This window comes from Centropristis striata, chromosome 7 (assembly GCF_030273125.1).
Source record: "Centropristis striata isolate RG_2023a ecotype Rhode Island chromosome 7, C.striata_1.0, whole genome shotgun sequence".
Taxonomy (NCBI): Eukaryota; Metazoa; Chordata; class Actinopteri; order Perciformes; family Serranidae; genus Centropristis; species Centropristis striata.
The window spans coordinates 32,271,609-32,291,678 of NC_081523.1; the positions used below are offsets into that span (position 1 = coordinate 32,271,609).

At 40.1% G+C, this 20,070-nt stretch overlaps 2 protein-coding genes across 2 annotated transcripts; one reads left to right on the forward strand and one right to left on the reverse strand.

The window, feature by feature from the left end:
- The first annotated feature begins 323 nt into the window (after positions 1-323).
- Positions 324-2,924, forward strand: tubb2b (tubulin, beta 2b). The gene is made up of 4 exons (XM_059336938.1): positions 324-468; positions 1,332-1,440; positions 1,529-1,639; positions 1,742-2,924. The coding sequence occupies exons 1-4, from the start codon at positions 412-414 to the stop codon at positions 2,800-2,802; spliced, it is 1,338 nt and encodes a 445-aa protein (XP_059192921.1). The 5' UTR covers positions 324-411; the 3' UTR covers positions 2,803-2,924.
- A 483-nt stretch (positions 2,925-3,407) lies between these two features.
- On the reverse strand, positions 3,408-5,823 carry bcl2l16 (BCL2 like 16). The gene is made up of 2 exons (XM_059336939.1): positions 5,341-5,823; positions 3,408-3,669 (listed from the first exon to the last, which is right to left on the reverse strand). Exons 1-2 carry the CDS (start codon positions 5,821-5,823, stop codon positions 3,541-3,543), a joined length of 612 nt encoding a protein of 203 aa, XP_059192922.1. The 3' UTR covers positions 3,408-3,540.
- Positions 5,824-20,070: the final 14,247 nt, after the last annotated feature.

The following is a 20,070-nucleotide window of genomic DNA, read 5'->3' on the forward strand; positions in this document are numbered from 1 at the left end:
TCAAAATATGTACCCACTGATCTACTAATTAAAATGTATCACTATCTTTTACAGACGCTGACGTCCGGTTGTGAAACGCAGAATAAAAATCTGTTGTCTGTGTCGCATTTCTATTCCGCCATCATGAGGGAAGTAGGCCAACGTCTACAGATTAGACGTTAGTCACACGTTTGAGATGAATGTGATTGACAGACCGGTTAAACCAATAGCGGATAAGCATTTGAACATTTCATTGGTTGAAATGTATGGCTGTAAATGACGCTTCCGCAAAACAGCCAATACACATTCGAGCTCAGGCGAAAAGGGCGGGTCTGATCTTCCTTATAAAACCGAGGTTTGCGCCGTTGTGCTCGCATATACTGAACGACAGAGTCATTCATTGAGAGCTGTAGCCTACCTCCGAAAAGAAAAATGAGGGAAATTGTCCATCTTCAAGCCGGCCAGTGCGGAAACCAGATTGGTGCTAAGGTCAGTAGAAAATTATTTGCCTTTTGGATTTAAAATGGAGTGATTTCATTCAGAAACACCGTGTTCTGTGCTCTAGTGGCCGGTGCTTTGTGCCTGTCCCAGAGACCACACCCTGGGAATATCGCAGTGCCCTACTTGTGAAAATGGACATTTTAACGTTTAATGTAAACACATCCAACCCTTTAGGGATGCTCTGAGGTCGGAAGTTTATCGAAATATAAACGAATTTAAACATTTTAAACTATTTTTTGTATATTGTAAAAAAAAGTCTATTTCATACCATGTGTAGCCGTTAACACACGTAAACCGTTAACTAATGTTAGTTCAGTTTAAAAACACTAACGTTACAAACGGATAACGACAGCATTATATCCCCATTGTTCGCTCGATAACCGTTAACGTTACTGCAATGCGGAAAAAAGGAAGTGGATATTGTTTGTGAAAAATACAAGCACTATAATTGTATAGCGATACATGAACGATACAACGTTGTTCGTTTGGTTAAAATGCGTCATTCCTCTTGTTTCGATGTGAATATTAACAGGTTTTCTAACAGTTCCTGGCTCATTGGGGCCTACTTGGCAAATGCTTTTTGAACTGCGCCCGGCTTTTGCCCGAAGCAGGCGGGGCTTCGCGGTTAGTGACGTAGAAGGAATTTTCAAATTCATAAACCATGAGTTGCAGCCAATGGGAGGTGGCGGACGGAGAGGCCGCGCGCGCCCAAAGCTATACGGCGGGAAATGGCTTAGATTTCCACCTTTTGAACATTAAGTAACTCGTAAATATACCATTGAAGAAAAAATGAAATTCTTTGCATGTTCAAATGTTTTGGTTAACAAAGATTCATGTTTCTATTTTTATAGTTTTGGGAGGTGATCAGTGATGAGCACGGCATTGACCCAACTGGTACATACCATGGAGATAGTGACCTGCAGCTGGACAGGATTAATGTCTACTACAATGAAGCCTCAGGTAATTGAAATGAAACTTCTTCTTTTTTTAATGAACTACGGTACACACACTTTCCATTGTCCCTTATCTCTGACTTGCTCTTTTGTAGGTGGTAAATATGTGCCCCGTGCTGTGCTGGTCGATCTGGAGCCAGGCACCATGGACTCTGTGAGGTCTGGACCTTTCGGTCAAGTCTTCAGACCCGATAACTTTGTCTTTGGTAAGTTTTTATATATTCTCCAGACATTTTAGCTCACTAATTATCTCATTTTGCACTCCGGAGTCTGTGAAACCCATTCTATTCTTTATACTTGCTCCACAGGCCAGAGTGGTGCTGGAAACAACTGGGCTAAGGGTCATTACACAGAGGGTGCAGAGCTGGTGGACTCTGTCCTGGATGTGGTTAGGAAGGAAGCAGAGAGCTGTGACTGCCTTCAGGGCTTCCAGCTCACACACTCCCTGGGTGGTGGTACCGGCTCTGGTATGGGCACCCTTCTCATCAGCAAGATCCGTGAAGAGTACCCCGACCGCATAATGAACACCTTCAGTGTGGTGCCTTCCCCCAAAGTATCAGACACAGTTGTTGAGCCCTACAATGCCACACTATCGGTCCACCAGCTTGTAGAAAACACAGACGAAACCTACTGCATCGACAATGAGGCCCTGTATGACATCTGTTTCCGCACCCTCAAACTCACAACCCCCTCATATGGAGACCTCAACCACTTGGTCTCTGCCACAATGAGCGGTGTCACCACCTGCTTGAGGTTCCCTGGTCAGCTCAACGCTGACTTGCGTAAGCTTGCTGTTAACATGGTGCCATTCCCCCGTCTGCACTTCTTTATGCCAGGCTTTGCTCCCCTCACAAGCAGAGGCAGTCAGCAGTACAGATCCCTCACTGTACCAGAGCTCACCCAACAGATGTTTGACGCCAAGAACATGATGGCTGCCTGTGACCCACGTCATGGCCGCTACCTGACCGTCGCTGCCATCTTCCGTGGTCGTATGTCAATGAAGGAGGTGGATGAACAAATGCTGAACGTGCAGAACAAGAACAGCAGCTACTTCGTTGAATGGATCCCCAACAACGTTAAGACCGCCGTCTGCGACATTCCTCCCCGTGGCCTCAAGATGGCTGCCACTTTCATCGGCAACAGCACCGCTATCCAGGAGCTCTTCAAGCGCATCTCTGAGCAGTTCACTGCTATGTTCAGGCGCAAAGCTTTCCTCCACTGGTACACCGGTGAGGGTATGGATGAGATGGAGTTTACTGAGGCAGAGAGCAACATGAATGACCTGGTATCTGAGTACCAGCAGTACCAGGATGCCACTGCTGAGGAGGAGGGAGAGTTTGAGGAGGAGGGTGAGGAGGAGCTGGCCTAAATGCATCCCCCTTTAAGCTCTGCTGTCAAATTGTTGCAGTGAAATGTAATGTTCCAAGTCCTTTCCAGTTTTCAGTGTTTGTCTGCTGTTCGTGTTAATAAAAATTCTTCTGCATATATGAAGTCTGCCTTACTGGTTTTAATGACTTATTCTTATCCTATAGTAACACTTAACTGATTTGGAAATGTGAAGTTTATGGTAATGTTGTTTTGCGCAGGCTTACTACACTGTACATAAAGTGTAGCTGAATGACATGTAGAAATTACATCTTGATTTATCACCAAGTAGTGACTTGACAACTATATAAGTGAAGAACACAATGAACTGAAAAACAAAACTGGCCCAAATAACACTAATGTAACAAGTGTCTTTAATCTAATGCAAAAATAAAATGCAGTCTGCTCTGTAATCCTCACTGACTACATGTATACACAAATTCCATGGAGCTCAGAACAGCTTAATATAATGCTAGATCATGTTCATACTTGGATCTTTGCTCAGTTTTTGCAGGCACATGACTTACAATAGCTAAAATCCTTACATTAGCTAATTGGCCTGTGTCTGTAATTAACAATATTAGTTGTACTGGCAATTAAAGGTATACTGATATTTTTATTGACTGATAAGCTTATACAGAGTAAGATGTACTGTAAAATCTGTCAACATATGTAAGTCATATTGTATAAATGAATAACCTTTGGAAAGTTTCTGGTTGTGCTCACTAGGTGGCAGTGTTGGCTAAGCCATTCTTTTCCACAAGAAATATGTGAGAATGCTTATGGTCAATAACAGCAGTGTCCAGCAGCATACTTTCTTCACTCTGGCCTCCAAGCCTTGCTTCTCTCCAAAGCGTGACACAAAACCACTCTGTCAGGAACAAAGAAGTAGATGAGTTTAAAAGGAAATTATACTTTTCAGCACAATATATAAATATTTGGGGGTGTGAGAAGAGAATTCACATATCATTTAAGAGAGTGATGTAACTATGTAAAAAAAAAAGTGCAAACGTGGGATTATTATTTTGGTTTAGTCATTTTTTTTGCCCTTCTTGGCTTTATTTGACAGTGAGAGACAGAGGGGAAGAAATGCAGGAAAGGACTCCGGGCTGGATTTGAACCTGGGCTGCCTGCTTAGAAGTACTAAGTGTCATGTGGTATGCGCTCTACCGGTGTTCCCCCTGGAACAGATTTTTTGTTTTTAAGTTCTTTTTTAGCTTGTGGAACCGACTTATTATAATTTCTATATTGTTTTTATGTGGGAATGAAAGTAGTATCTATTGAAAATGCAGGTTAAATTTGCTACAACTTGAGTTGCTCAAATTCTTGAAGTTAGTTTGACACTGTATGGCAATTAGACAGTGAAAAGTGGAGGGTAACTCTCTTTTATAAACTTTTTTGTGATGCTTAAATTGTTCCATGTTCCTAAACAAATGTCAAATTAGTACCTAATCACTGACAGAAAACAGGTAGGAAAGTATCACCCAACTTTGGGCAAGTATAACGAAGCTGCAATGTGCATTATACCTGATGGATTTTCAAAGGCACTGGAGTTTTAAAGTTAATTCAGCTCTAGCACCTTGACATGGGAAACTACTAAAGTCCAAATGTGAGGGGATCTGACCAGAATAAATCGCTCTACCTGCTTATACTTTAGGGTTGTAGGGAGAACAAATATGGAAAATGGAATTCTTTATGTCTCATCCTGAGCTTTGCAGACTCTGCATTTGTCAAAATTTCAGTAAGCAGTGCTGTATTTCCAGGGGCACTGTACTGATTTTATATTTTAAAGTTAATTTATTAATCACTCATAATCGTATTTACTAAAAACAGGCCTTGTTCAGTGCAGTTGCATGCAGGAACTATACCAGAAAGAAAATATTACCTACATAAAACTGCTAACAAGTATGGATTATCTCAAATAATAGTGTCATGATTGCTAGGAAGAGAAATACTGTTTGAGCTGATTGATTGTAAATAGCATAGCAGGTAAGAGAAATAAAATCTGTGTTTTTTGGGGAAACTGTCACTTTGAAATTAAAGCAGGGATGTTAAAATAAGTGGGTGTAATCCAGCTCTTTTAGAGCTTGGCCCATACAAGGGACGTCAATGATCTCTCCCTCTGCTGCTTCAAATTAAACCAATTTCAAATCTGTCTTTCACATGTCCCTGATAAATTGGAGGTAGTTAAATGGTATTATGGTTGCATACGTTTTAAGTAAGCGGATGCCATATAAAGTTAAACAAATCAGAATCTTTATCTTGTGTGTGAGTGAGAGATTCATATAGGGACTAATCAGTGTAGTAGAATTAATGATGTTGTATGGGTATATGAGCAATAGGAAGAGCGTGTGCAATAGTGCAAATGAAGAGTGTGTGTGTTCTGTGCTGATATGAATTTATGCGATATGTAAACAGACTTTCTTTTGTGTGCGTTTGTGTTTTGTAGTGTGCTATATGTGAACATGTGACATTTTCTTGTGTCCAAAACAAATTTCTCCTAAGGGAGACAATAAAGCAACTTCCTCACTAACTATCTTACCCATCCTCCCTTATCTCGTATCTCAGGGCAGATGACTCTTTCCACATAGGACCCCACACACTCCTTCAGCCGTGGTAGGACCAGCACCATGCCCCTGTCCTGGCAATGTAGAGCCATCTGGCCAGCCAGCACATACACTGATAGCACCGCGCTCCAGGCCAATTCCCTGCGCCGTCCCCCAGGGACGGGTGCAAAGAAGTGCTCGTCCAGGATGCTTATGAGCGTGGGGCAGGCCGTGTTCTCAGTGACATCCTGGAAGACACGAGGCCAGCGTCTGAAGAAGATGGGGAAGCGGGTGAGGAGCTCATCTCCGGCGTGGCGCAGGGCTGTGGTGCAAGCTGTAGGGGCAGGACCCAAGGTGCCATCTGCCCCCCCTGTGGTTACATAGTCTACATAGTCATGGGCCATCAAAAAAGCTTCTCTCACCAGCGGGTCAGGACTGTTCAGGCCCAGACTGGCTCCTGCCACCTCCAACTGACACATGGCCGCTCCTAACTGCGACTTCACTAATCACCAAGATGGATTGTCAGCAGGACACAGATAACAGTTCCATTGCCAAGCAGCATAGCCATTCTCTAAGCCACATCGGTCTGTGATCGAGGTATGGGGATGCTGTAAATGTAACTGAAAAAACAAAATCAGAGTATAGAGAAGGGTGATAAACATGCATACAGCAGTGTCATTTCTCATGAAGAAATAAAGTATTGATAACTTACCTCCTCTTCACCATACACAAATCAAAAAGAAACAGCTAGCAGGTGGAAGCGTTCAGTTCCAGAGAAGTCTGTACATGTTGCAGTGAGACTGGGTCACCCAGCCCCTTACCAGCTAAATATAGAGCCCTTGTTGGAAACTGACACTGATCTCCAACCTCGTATGCACAGTCATGGCTGTCGTGACACACAGCCTCATTCCAACACAAGAAGCAGGGCTAAATAAATAGCACAGGACAGAAACAGGATGGCTTTGCAAGAGCAAACTAGTACTAAAAGCAATATATGGTGTTGATCCGTTACAGCTTTTAGTTAGGTATAAACATCATGCACAGGAACATGACCTCGTGACCTTTCCCTCACTAATATGTTCTCCACTGTGTCAGAATGTTGAATTCATTGTGTTTTTCCTCGGTGCATTTAGTTTCTAATCTTATCTTGCATTTGTGAGCTTAAAACAAAATAAAAATTTTGCTGTGATAATACCTTAGAAATGTATATTCTTGAATGATTTTAAGCTTTGGGAGTCTTCCAAACAACTTATTTATATATTTACTTAATAATGGATCAGCTTCTCCATATTGAAAAAAAAAAATGAAAAAAAATCTCACCTACCTCTTATGGTCTAGTCATGCAGATAGGTTTATTTTTTCTGTCCAACTTTTGAGATGTTGGTTTCGGTGTTTGTTGGAACTTCTTAAAATAAATATATGATTCAATAAATAAATACCCCCTATGAAGTCTAATGATTATTGATTGTGTTTTAAAATAAAAGTATGTAGTCTAAAGTATGTAGTATAATCATAACAAATGAACACACATAAATGCAATTGCTAGATGTACAAAGCTACAATTTGGCTATAAATATACACACATATACACTTCATCTTGACTACCGCTAAGCTAACAATGACTTTTCATGTTCTTGGCAACCTGTAGTGTCACTTAGCCATTTTTAAGACAAATTAAAAATTCTGAAATCAAGAGCGGGGTATTAAGTAATCTATTTTATGTCGTACAACAAAATATGTAAAATCTATTAAGCTTCTCTTAATTACAGGACTTGATTCAGGCATCTAACCAAAAAATCCATTCAAAAAACCCACTGACATTAAGACAAGAAAACTGGAATTTCAAAAATGCTAACTCATTTCCAGATGGTTAATACTCTATTAACCATGTAGACTACTGGTAAATAAATCGAGGCAATATTTTTCATATCAAACTCATAATACCTTGGATTGTTCTTTACCATTAGCTATAGGCAGAAATGTGATGTTAAGGTTAGTGGCTGATAAGGCAAAAGGCCTTTTACAGAAGACATTAAGACATATACCACAGAAGTTCATGGTCCTGACATTGTGCATGCTAGCAGTGGCGGTTCTAGACCAATTTTACTGTGGGGGCCAAGGAGGGGCCAGTGTTTAATCAGAGGTGCACATTGGCACATGAAAAAATGGCAAAGGTGATATTTAAGCATTCAAAATCTTTGAATGTCTTGAAAAAGACACAAAATGACCAAAAAAGACACAAAATGAAAAGACAGAATAACCAAAAAACAACCCACAGAAGACATAAAAATGACCAAAAAAAGACACAAAATAACTAAAACAGACACATAAATGACACCAATGACAAAAAAAAGACACAAAATGACAAAAAAAGACACAAAATAACTAAAAAAGACACAAAATGACAAAAAAAAGACACAAAATAACTAAAAAAGACACAACAAACAGACACAAAATTACCAAAAAAAGACACAAATGACCAAAAAAGACACAAAATGACACGTAAAGACATGAAAAGGATTAAAAAATGGACAAAATAGCCCTATAAGACTCCATAGAGTTAAACTATTATACAATGTTCACATTCTGGGTTTCTTTTGTGTACAATGAGATATTGTTTGAACAAAAAAAGGTTAGAATTGTTCCATTGTTCATTATTATAAATTGATCATTTTATTATTAATTTGATACAGGGGCCACAGCAGGGGCCAAAGGCTTCTTCACAGGGGCAGTGGCCCCTGGAGGCCCCTGTGTAGAACCGCCACTGCATGCTAGCACAATGTCATGGGTTAGTGGCTGTCTTAATTTTCTGCTTACACTCTGGACTTACACTCAGTCCAAAGTTTGTGCATTTTCAAATAAAATAGAATTTTTTGTGTGTCAAAAACAAAATCCCATTACAGAAATGAGAGAGTATGTCCTTTTCCTATCTGGGTGAACTGACGTTTTGAAAGTGCAACAGGACTCGTCTTTCACCACATGGGAGCAGTAATGTATTAGAGACAGATCACCTCTCATTTACTAGTGTGTGTGTGTGTGTGTGTGTGTGTGTGCGTGTTTTGCGTGTCTGTGTGTGTGTGTGAGAGAGAGAGAGCTGTGGCAGTCTCACATGAAATTTGATAGCTCTCCCTTGAATTCATAACCACTTGTTTCAATAAGCCGCATGTTCATCAGTAATCTTACTTGTCTGAGAAATATATGTAAATGCAAACATGTTTAGCCATTCTGAATAAATTCAAGTACATGTATTTCAGCTGTGGATACTGCTTGAGAGATCTCTCATATGGACATGGACAAGCACACATGGCTAAATGTACATTGTTACCGTGTTTACTCTACTTCTATGAAATGACTTTAAGTATCACATGGGGATCAATCAATGCTCTGTGTCTGCCATTTATGTAATCTTTAATGTACTGATTTATAGCGAAGCAAAGACATGATCAAGTGGTACCATTAGCAGCTCTGTGTTCTCTGACCATCTGGCGCAGCATACATTGTGGATGTGCATCGGAGGGAAGATAAGGCTAACCATCCAGAAAGAACCCTAACCCACCCCCTGCACACACACACACACACACACACCTCCCAATTTATTGGAGTGTGTGTAAATGGCTGTAGTTTTTCCTTATGCTGAGCCAGGGAGCAGGGGAAGTGACATAGTTGATAGAGGCTCCTATCAGGCCTCTCACATGTTCATGTGGCAACATCTGCAAGCAGGAGAAACTTCCTGTCTCCTGTAGAGAGGTTATTGTGTAGTTGGCTAAACTGGAAAGAAAGTTGCAAGATTAATAGGAAACATGATGGTTGTAACTCACAGTTGCAACAAGAGTTATGATGTTAATCCAACATACTTTTTGTCAGATTCAGCAAATATCTACTCAAAAACCACAAGCTGTCCATTCCGAATGCTCGCTGAAAGAAGTGATTTTCCGGTGTTCATTCACAGCCGTAGCTCTGTAAATGGGAGACAGACAAAGTGGTTCGGACAGAGACATTCAACACAATTCCATGTGTGCTCCTGCACAGGACATATGAAAGGCTGGATTTATGAAGACGGAGGGGATGGGAGAGGTGTATTTGTTTAGGTGTTGGGTTCAAAGTTCAAAACATGATCCCAAATTGTCCATTTTAAACTTCTCAGTATGAATATTGGTTGATTTTCTTTATCTTGTTTGATAAAAAACTCAATGAACTCAGTATCTTTGGGTATTGAACTGTTAGTGGGTCAAAACGAGCTGTTTGAATATTTGAATTTGGCTTTGTGGAACTTTGATGGGCACTTAAAACCTTTTTTTCTGACATTTCTTGGTTCATCATTACAAAAGAATAAATTAGTCAGCAACAAGTACAGTATTATAATTATTTGCAGCCATAATATTCCTTTTCTGGAATTATGCTAGATTGCCCTGGCAAATTCCTGAAATAATTGCAATCAATCGAATTACAATCAAACTCGTTTGGCGTGGTTTTGGAGTGCTGCCTGGTTGTTCATCCAGCCTTGCCTGAGACTTGATTCATATATTTGCTTTGTTTTATTGTCATCTTTTAATCTTTAAATCTTCCTGTTTATTTTTACCAATCTCCCCCTTTTAGTTACTTTAAGTTTACCAGAGGAAAAAGTTGATAAATTGCAGTTTAAGTGGATCAACAATTATTAAACTGTAAAGCAGGGGTCACCAACTACATTTGTCGGAGGGCCAGAATTTTACTGGACAGTCACCTTGGGGGCCGGACCCTCAAATAAAATGAAATAAAAAACAAATTTTGGCATAACATTATTTTAATGTTTATTTATTATTGATGTCATTACAAAACTGAAGGCATTTTAAGCCTTTATGTATGTTTATTTGATGTGCAATCATTATTTGTGACCTGTTCTGTTCTGATATCATGCTATTTTAAATTATGCCAGTTGGTTTTCCTTTTTTTTCTGCACTGAGAAGTCTAGTCTGAAGCTTGTTGTTGAGACTTTGAAATAAAAACCAACCATTTTGCGTAATGGCATGAGGAAAAGTTACGTTAAAAACCCAAACAGAAACAAGTACTGTGTGAAACAATAAATGTTCATTTAAACAGTGCAGCGAGTTTGTCCTCATTAAATAGAGTCATATATGGTGGGGATTACTGATAGTTAAGAGTCTCAGTTGTCGTTGCTGTTTTCAGTTGCTTTAATAGTGCGGACCACATGATATTTTCTCCTTGATTTACAATTTTGGAATCCAGTCATGGGCCGGATTGGACAGTTCGGCGGGCCGGATTCGGCCCGCGGGCCGCCAGTTGATGATCACTGCTGTAAAGCTTGAACCTTAGGTCAGAAGATACAAGTTTCTCACAACAAAGAATAAATTGATATGGGCCAGACAGGATACTATTATCATGGTTCACATCCCCTTCCTTCAGTGGTTCCATTTCTGTCATTTTCATCCCTGCGAAGGCGTTTCTGAGAGTACATGTTTGCTTCAGGATACCACATACAAAGTGCATGCAATAACCGAATGCAAAGCATTACAAACCTTGTTTCTCTTCCAATAGACACAATACAAATGGCAGAGTTGCAGAGAAGTATTTAAAGGAAGGCACCAGTGATCATTGAGATGAGGCTTGAATAACTACAGAGCAAATTTAACAAAACCAGAAACAGCACAGTTCTGTGCTGCTGAATAGAACAATGCAGTGCAAATGTGTGCGTGCGTGTGTGTGTGTGTGTGTGTGTGTGTGTGCATGTGGTGCCTGTCAGTGTGTGTTTGTCTGTTATCTTTAAGCCACATAAGAGTATCTCTTGCTCTCAGGAAGTGGCTTATCAAAAATCGACACACAAGTTGAAATGCACTTTGGAGTTCCTACCCATTGCAAAAAGCTGCAAGGTGACAGAGAAAGGTTGAACAAGGCAGATGGATGAAAACCGACCTCCTACTGCTCCTCCCCACCAACCCGCAGTCAAACAATTGCGATCTCCACGCCTCTTGTTCAGGACTCCCATCAGCCTCACAGTGGGAGGTGTGGTCAGAAAGAGGAGGAAATTGCTCTGAATTTGTGGGTTATTGAAAACACCTATATCCCCCTGTGTCTCCATCTCTACCTGTTTTAAAAACCTCCACACCCCTTCTTCCTCCCCAGTGCCCACCTTCTATACCAATACACCCCTAATGGCACCCCTTCCCTATCCTGTCCTCCATCTCCCACTGGACTGAATTGATGCAAACGATTGCGCACCCATTTGCTGTCTGGAGGAGAGGTGACCCACTTGTATGGTTTGCTCGCTGTCTCTTGCCCCACCTTCTCCCAATTGCAGGTATTGATGCCCCACCATTGTTTTCCCCTGCCCAGGGGGTGGAGTGGTTTGTGGGAAAATTGGGGGACCCCTCAGGTGTTTGATGGCTTTTATTGATTCACACCAGACTCTCCAGCTCCCATTTACACTCTGCTATTCGGTGCAAGCTTTTTAGATAGCGGCTGTATCTGCAGAGGCAGCTATTGTTAAGAGGTATTATTCTGTTCTACCGATGCATCTGCACACATTTTCTTCTCATGTGTGGCTGATCAGTGCACACAGGAGGAAATGTTGTAGTCTTTTTGCATTTCAAATTAAAGCGGCTCTGCTCATTAATTGCAGCGTCTGTTATAATATAAAATAAACAACCTGGATCTTTCTTTCTATATAAATGGAATGTATTTGTCCATTGTAATTAGAGGGAATGGATCATTAAAGGCAGCAAGGGCCCTACAGAAATTAATGTAATTCTGGATTAAATCAAGTCAAGTGTGAGGGTGTGAAAAGGCTTTCATGATCATAAGCATCTCTCTGAGAAATTACTAAACATGAAAGCAGAAGGACAACATGGTACACTTGGTGGAGCAAACATAGCTACCAAAACTGACGGCGCATATAAATAGTGCTGAGGAGTAGCACATTGAGGAGAACAGCTATGTGCTCAGGTAGATTCTCACCGTATTGTGTGGGAAATGTGATATAGCGCATTTTGTGAACTTGTAAAATTGCCAAGGATTGTGATGTGCCCGGAAAACTCATCTCATTAATGGAAAAATTAGAGATAAATCACGCTACTAAATTGTTTATATTCAGTTAGAATTTTGCAAAAAGGGAAAAAAAAGTCAGTCGCTAAAAAGCACACATGCCAATCTGGCTAGCACTAGTTAACATCAGCCCTTACAGACACTTAATGATTTCAATGAGTCTTCAAATGATGAACAAAGTCTGACTGTGTATTAACGGATAATGTTACACAGACGCTTGTAATGTCAACATTAACAACAGTGAATGTTTTTAATAACTGATATTTAAACAGAAGTGGTGTTTACAGTGTTATACTCCCCGGCTTCTGGAACTTGGTGAACATCAGTGCAGAGCTCAGGATTAATCGTTTACAATCTTAAGATAAAACCTAAATATCTTGGTATATGGAAAAGTGAGCTGTTTCATTCTGAAGAGTCAGCTTTTTCAAAACCAACATGGCTCAGTTCAAAATTTTGTTTCAAAACAAAACTTCTCATCTCTTCTCTGACATGATTTTGACATCAGATGATTTGCTATGTCATTCAATACACATATTGAAAGTATTGTACGTAAAGTGAATTGTCAGATTAATATGTTATACAGGTCCAGAAAATGTTTTACTAATCGTGTCGGAAAGAGACTTGTGCAACTGATCCTTCCGATATTTGACTATTGTGATGTCGTGTACATTTCTTCTTCTAAACATGTTTTAGTTCCTCTTAACAAAGTGTACAATAGAATCTGCAGATTTATACTTGATTGTCCTTATCATACTCACCATTTTTCAATGTACCAGTCTTTTCACTTCTCTTCTCTTCATACTCGACGACAGATACACTGGTTCCAATTTATATTAAAAATGTATTTACCTTAATTACCTGTCTTATCTAAAACACCATTTTGTGGAACTTACATCCAACTATCAAACCAGTCAATCTACTTATCCCTACTTTTCAGTGCCTCACAATAGGAAATCAATAAGTACGAAAGCATTTATGTTCAAAGGACCAAACGACTAGAACCATTTACCTGTGGGTATTAGATCATCGCAATCACTTATCTGTTTTAATCAAGTCCTATCCTCCTATTTTGAAACACTTGCTCATGCTTTCATTAACTCTGTCACCGTATTTCATCTAATATTTGTTCAAACTCTGGTTGCAATTTCGTCTAAGTGATTTTTGTATATGTCTGTCTTGTCTGTTTTTTATTTTATTGTCTGTATTGTATTGTGTTGTATTGTCTTGTTTCCTTTCATTGTATTGTGCTGAGTTGTGTTATGTCTTGATGTTTTGTGTGTAGGACTCAAGGGGCTTATCCTACGGAAATAAACAACTTTAAAAAAAAAGTGCACCTTTGCCTAAAATAGCTGATGATAAAATCACTGCTGTGTAGCATTTACAGTAGTTTACCATGTTGATATTACTTTAGAAATCCCTCTTGAGTCATCAGTGAAAATGAGACTACTGGCTTGATTAAAGGTTTCCAATATGGCTCAAAGTAGCTATTCATGTTATATAAGACGGCGGAAGGCATTTTGTGGTATGTTTCAATAGTTTCCTTAAAGCCTGTCAGACTGAACATTTCAACATCATTCCTACAAGATCGTATCACCTTATCTTTACAGTTCATTCATCATTACATTTTTCTGGGTGGAGTTTATCTGTAATGAGGAAATAATGCCCGTCCTCAGCACTGCACCTCTCCACTTTCCCTTGCACGAAGACAGACTTTTCTGCAAAGTCGGAAACGCAAATTAGCATGAACAGCAATTGCCGCACAGCTGAAGCCACAAAAGTGTGCTACTTAAAGAAACTCTTCACTTCAAAAGGAAAAAGACGTCGGCGTTCCAGACATGCTGATTGATCTCTGGGAAGTGCAGAGCAAAACTGCAGTAATGAGCGCTTAGCACCAAACATGGAGACAAAGTAAAACAGTAAAAAATAACAAGGGACTTTTAGATTACCACTTTAACAGTCTATTGAGATGTAGAACAATCGGCAGCAGCCTGATGGAATTGGAGCGTACAAAAATAGAGCTTTAGAGGCTGTTGTGTTCATTGTTGTGAAGGAGAGGCGAGGTGAGAATTGACTCTCCGGTGCAGGGAGCGGGCTCTCCACGCCAGTAACCACCTCTTCATCGGCACCCCTTTGACACCAACGTTCACCCACTACAATATATATCACTTTCAAAAGCATGACGCCTCCTCTCCAAATATTTAATTTTCAACTTGAGGTGTACCTCTTGTTTATATAACAAAGGCCTCCTCTCAATTAGAGCACTTGGGGGTGGGAGGAAGCAAGGGTGCATATCTGCACTCCCATACTCCCTCCCGGTCTCTCTCCATACTATCTCTCTCTTCTCTCCCTCTCAAACACACTCATTTATGAACAGTCACACATGCACACGCACGATCTCTCCAGCTCTGTTTCTCTCTTTCTGCATAGCTGTTTTAGAGATAATGAGATTAAAAATCTATTTTTGTTACCTGCAAGTGATGCATTAGTGGAAACATTCTGCAACACTACGGCTGTTACTGAAATGAATGGGAATGAAATTGCATTTTCCCACTCCGACGCCTGTCACACTCACAGAGCTGTTAGCAGAGGCTTATCTCACTCACCTGGCCTTATTTGTTTTTACATTATTCCAGCATGAGTCTTGACCTCATCCACTCGGAGGGTAATTGTGTGTCACTCATGGTTGAGATGACATAAATTAGAAGCATTGTAACACTATAATACTGCAACATTCACAAGTATTTATTTACACATATAAAGAGGATGGAGTGGGTGAAAACACACTGATACTGTATACACTCATTCGATGCATCACAATTATTTACAAGGTTGTTACTGAACCAAATCATTTTAAGTTAACTTATAAGATAGTTATATTATTTATAGTGTCATGCACACACATATATAAATACCATTGCAGTAGTAAAACAGAGAAATAGAATAAATGAAGTGTTCCTTTCCTCTCCTGAAACATAGCTGTTTTATAATCATCCAACCAGAAGAGGTCATTAGAAATCAGCACATTTTTCAAAAAGCAAATCAGCATATATTGATATGATAAAACATAAAATGAATTCTGTCAATCTCAACAAAATCACATACAGCAGAAAGCATTTCCTCTGTAGGGAGATGATTAAAGCTGCCTGTTTCTGTGGTTAATGGCAGTTTACCTGTTCACATGAGGCTCTACACTGTTGTTTTTTCTGTTCTTTGTTTGTTCTTTATATCAAACATCCACTGACCACCTTTACTTATAGACATGGAACAACTAACCCTGAGCATCATAACAGGACACTAATCTGGTCATGTGTAGAAAAAACAGGAATGGGCTCTTTTTTTTTCAGCTAGAATCAAACGGGGTCATTGCAGTCACAATGTACAGTATGCATTTTAACCACTAGGGCACTAAACACACAATACACACACACATTTTAGTTCTAATGTCTTCATGAACTGTTCCAGAGCCAGGTTATAAAAAGATTATATTTCTTATGATAAGTGCCATTGATAACACTGGCTACATTTTGGGCTGTCTGGTTTGTATTGGTGCAAACCAGAACAGTTCTTTACAGTACTGCCAAGCATCTTATTGAGCCTATTGTGACCAGAGCTTATCTAACCCCTCAGGAGAGGAACAGAAAGCTAATATGTGTGTGCAAGTTTCATGTTATATACTGACAACAATGTTGACACTGTGGTTTTAATGCAACAGAAGTGAATCAAGATGAATACACCATCAGAACCAACACAAAAAATAATGAGATTTTTTGGATGAATCCTCACAGTGTGTAGGTATGTGAGCATGTCACTTACACTTATAACATATAGCTCTCCCCAACATGTTTAGGATGACTTGGAACCATGCTTAAGTCAAAGCTGTTACTAAAATCAGGCATCAGTGATCCTTTGTAATCTACCTCTGATAAAATGAAGGATAGCACAACTACAGTCAGTGAATATCTCTTACTTACAAGCCTAGATTTCATTCTTGTGGGTGTGGGAGGATTTACTCAGAGTTTGAAAGCATCAAAATATAATGATAGATTTTTATTCAAGTATTTTCTCATGTAAAGTACCCTATAGTTACATAATCAAACACTGTGTTGGTGACATTTTTATAAATGTTTTCCCCAAGTACTTATTGAAAAAGTAGTTTCTTGAATTACTCAACAGCAACTTTTTTAGTCACAGAATTACTTTGGTTTGGGAATATGCACCACTGAAGTACATCTGGCTTAATTACCAACTTAAATTTTGCCCTGCTTTATTACCTGAATTTGAGATCCTGTCTTAAATTGGGTCACTGTCTACATCTAGACCTTCATTATCTCAGTTGTGTGGTTACATTTAGCATATTTCTTGACCGAATAATATTCCAACATAATGGGCAGAGACTGGGACAATCATGGGAGAAATAGCATTCAAACAGATATGTTTGTGCTTATACTATAATACGTCCAGCATTGGCCACCCAGTCAGCTAACTTTACTACCATCAGTTAGTTAATCTAGACATTAAAGTTGCTTCAAATCCAGTCCTAAGCATCACAGAGCCAGCAGATTCACCTTTTTGATGATCCAGCTGCACTCACTTCACATTATGACAGGTTGTGATAGTTTGTTCTGCTTTGAGGTAATGTATTGTATTAGTATGAACATTGGGCAGCAAGCTGTGCAAACAGAGCCGGCAGGATGTACGGGTATTGATCTGAGGCTAAAGGTGGGGAAGTGGTGCCAACAGGTCTGGACCCCTCAGAGTGGAACCATTCAAATTTACCATTATTTGAGTTTAAACTAAGCAAAGGTTAATGGAGTTTGTGACTTTGGGAATGTAACTTTATGGTTATGTCAGATGGTGAAGATAGAATCTGTTAGTGGAAAGAGTAATTTCTGCATTCTGCCTGTATTTTAGCTATTTTCAGGCCATGACGAACAACTACATACAAAAGTTGTAATAGTTTTCACAATAGGACACTTTCAAAACATCATTGCACAACACACAAATGCTATTTTGCCTCCATCACGTTTTGTGAGGATTATGATATTCTTAGCAAAAAGTAATGTACATGGACTTAGATGTGTTGTTCCATAGGCTAGATAGACAATTTGTCAGGCAAAGGTGTTACTAATATTCTATTTATTGTCCCACAGAGCCATGCCACTACACGGTGGTTCTCACCGGTGTAATGTTTCCTTACTTCTGTTTAACATTAATAATCAGGCTCCAGTCGGACAGTCATTATCATGCTTCTTTATTCGTGTCTCACCCGCTCTCCTGCATCTCACGTACCCCTGACGTCATCACGCATAACTGTGCTCCCACACACTACAACCGGGTACTCCAGCTTCCTCCCACAGTCGAAAAACATGCTCTTAGGTCTAATTGGTGACTCTAAATTGCCCGTAGGTGTGAATGAGAGCATTATTATCTGTCTCTGTGTGTCAGTCCTTCGATAGTCTGGCGACCTGTCCAGGGTGTACCCCGCCTCTCGCCCAATGTCAGCTGGGATCAGCTCCAGCCCCCCTGCAACTTGAGTGTGGATAAGTGGTTAAGGATAATGATGAATGAATGAGTGAATGAGCCATGCCATGGGCTTTTTCTGCTGCATATTCTAAGCTCTGGGCTATCCTTAGCCCTGAAAGAAGACTTGACCCTGGGATAACTTAGCCCCTTTTCACACATACATTTTAACCTGAGCCCATGGCCCCTGGGTTCAATGTCTGTTTGACCATGTGACTAACGTTAACATTCAAAAGAATTACATTGTTTACTTAGCTCCATTTCGGAGTTCGGAGGATAGCCCCACTCCAACAAAAGACCCGCAAGCCCAAGGCTGAAGTCATGGTCAGCCCATTTTGGAATGTGTCAGGATTGTTTCAGTGTGAAAGCTTTCTTTGCCCGTGGCTAACAGCTACCTTAACCTGGGGCTAGGTGCAGTGTGCCCTACAGTGTGACAGTAAGCCACAATATGAGGACCCTAAAATTATACCTGTGATTTTCCTACTGTGGCATGTAAAAAAAACTCTTCAGGAAAATTGCATATATATAGTATATATTTAGGTTTATACTTTGTGTATTTTTATATTTTATATTTTGGGGAATGGGGAACTAAGAAAACAATATATGAATGTTTACAATTTGTTGTTGTTGTTGTTGTCATCATCATCATCATCATCATCATTATTATTATTATTATTATTATTGTTAGTTTTATTATTATTATTATTATTATAATAATCTCTTCAACTAATTGAGGACTAAGAGGCTGTGGCAGGTTCAGTTTTAATGCAACATGATATTCTGGCGATATTTTTTTTTTTTTTTTGTTTTTATTTGTATTACAATGACTATGTACATTATCCTGACACACTGTGCTAAGCTGCATCTCTCAGAAAGTTTACTATGTGACATTTCGATGTGACATCTACTATTGACCTGCTATCTCCCCCTGAAAGTCCCCTGTCCCCCTAAAATGGGTCTATGTTAGGGAGAGGTGCAATGCTGTTCTCAGTCTGCCTGTATAAGTCTCTGAATCAGCCTGCCCTCTTTTAAGCCACAACACACATCAGCCTCCACCTGCAATTTTCAGCTACAAGCTAAATACACCCGTCATTGAGTCTTTCTTACTGATCAACAAGAGCTTCATCCCCTTACCATTATGTTGCACTCTGGGACAGTCAAAGCTTCCTGTCTACATGTAAAAGTTTTAGGCTCTATAATTCATTTCCTAATCTCAGGCTTGAATGTTGCATCCAGCTAATGAAATGAAGGCCTAAACCAAGGCAGTTTTATATTGCTTCCAGTCAGAGAAGGCATAGGAAGCAGTACCTACAGTTATTTTATGTGCTGATGTGGAGAGGTGTAGTTTAGGTTTCAAGTTATGAGTTCAGCTTAGGTGGTCTCGGGTGTTAGTGTGGGCGTGGGCTGAGCAGGCAGCTAGGGGAGCTTAGCTGGGAGGGAGCTGTTATCCTGCTGCCTCACCGAAGAGCAAATCAAACCAGATGGGCTCATTTATGGCTAATTAGCACTGTGTTGTGAATGGAGCGCCACTGACTCACCTAGCGTTGTTGTATTACAGCTTTCATCTGAGCTCAAAAGAAAACCTGGCGGCTAGTGAGGTGGGGTTTTTGATGCTAGTACGCTAGTTTTGACCCCAGATGCGTGGAGAAATTGCAGACCTGGTGCTGAGAATTGGAAGAGAGGCAAACCATGATTAATAGCTTTGGAAATGTTGATGATTATCTGTGATGTGCTGTAAGACAAAATCTTGCTCAGATTTGATTGAAACAGGAGAATACAAAAGAAGAGTAAGCAGGGCTTCTCCTACTTGCTCTGGGGTTTTTTTTTCATGCATCGCCCCAGCAGCAGATATAGGAGTGTCCTGTTACTGAAGGAGGGAATCGAGTCTTAAGTAGGAATGTTGCTCTTCCCCCCCACTTTCATCCCCCTCCTTACTCTCCTCTAATCGTTCCCTCCATCACTTATTTGGCCTTTGCTTGACTCCCTTTGTGATGGTCCACTTCACTTAGCTCATAAACAATGCCCCCAGCTCCTTCCACACCTTCATATTTCTGCCTACAAGCTCCAGCCTCTCACTGCCTGCCAACCTCCGAGTCATATCAGACCTTTTAACAGTAATTAGTTGAGGGACTGCAGCACAGCGAGATATTTCCCTAATTCATCGCCAT

Coding starts and splice junctions, on each gene's coding strand:
- tubb2b (XM_059336938.1), top strand. CDS start 412: ATGAGGGAAATTGTCCATCTTCAAGCCGGCCAGTGCGGAAACCAGATT. Junction 469..1,331: donor GAAACCAGATTGGTGCTAAG/GTCAGTAGAAAA, acceptor CTATTTTTATAG/TTTTGGGAGGTGATCAGTGA. Junction 1,640..1,741: donor ACCCGATAACTTTGTCTTTG/GTAAGTTTTTAT, acceptor CTTGCTCCACAG/GCCAGAGTGGTGCTGGAAAC.
- bcl2l16 (XM_059336939.1), bottom strand. CDS start 5,823: ATGTGTCAGTTGGAGGTGGCAGGAGCCAGTCTGGGCCTGAACAGTCCT. Junction 3,670..5,340: donor TACGAGATAAGGGAGGATGG/GTAAGATAGTTA, acceptor TGTTCCTGACAG/AGTGGTTTTGTGTCACGCTT.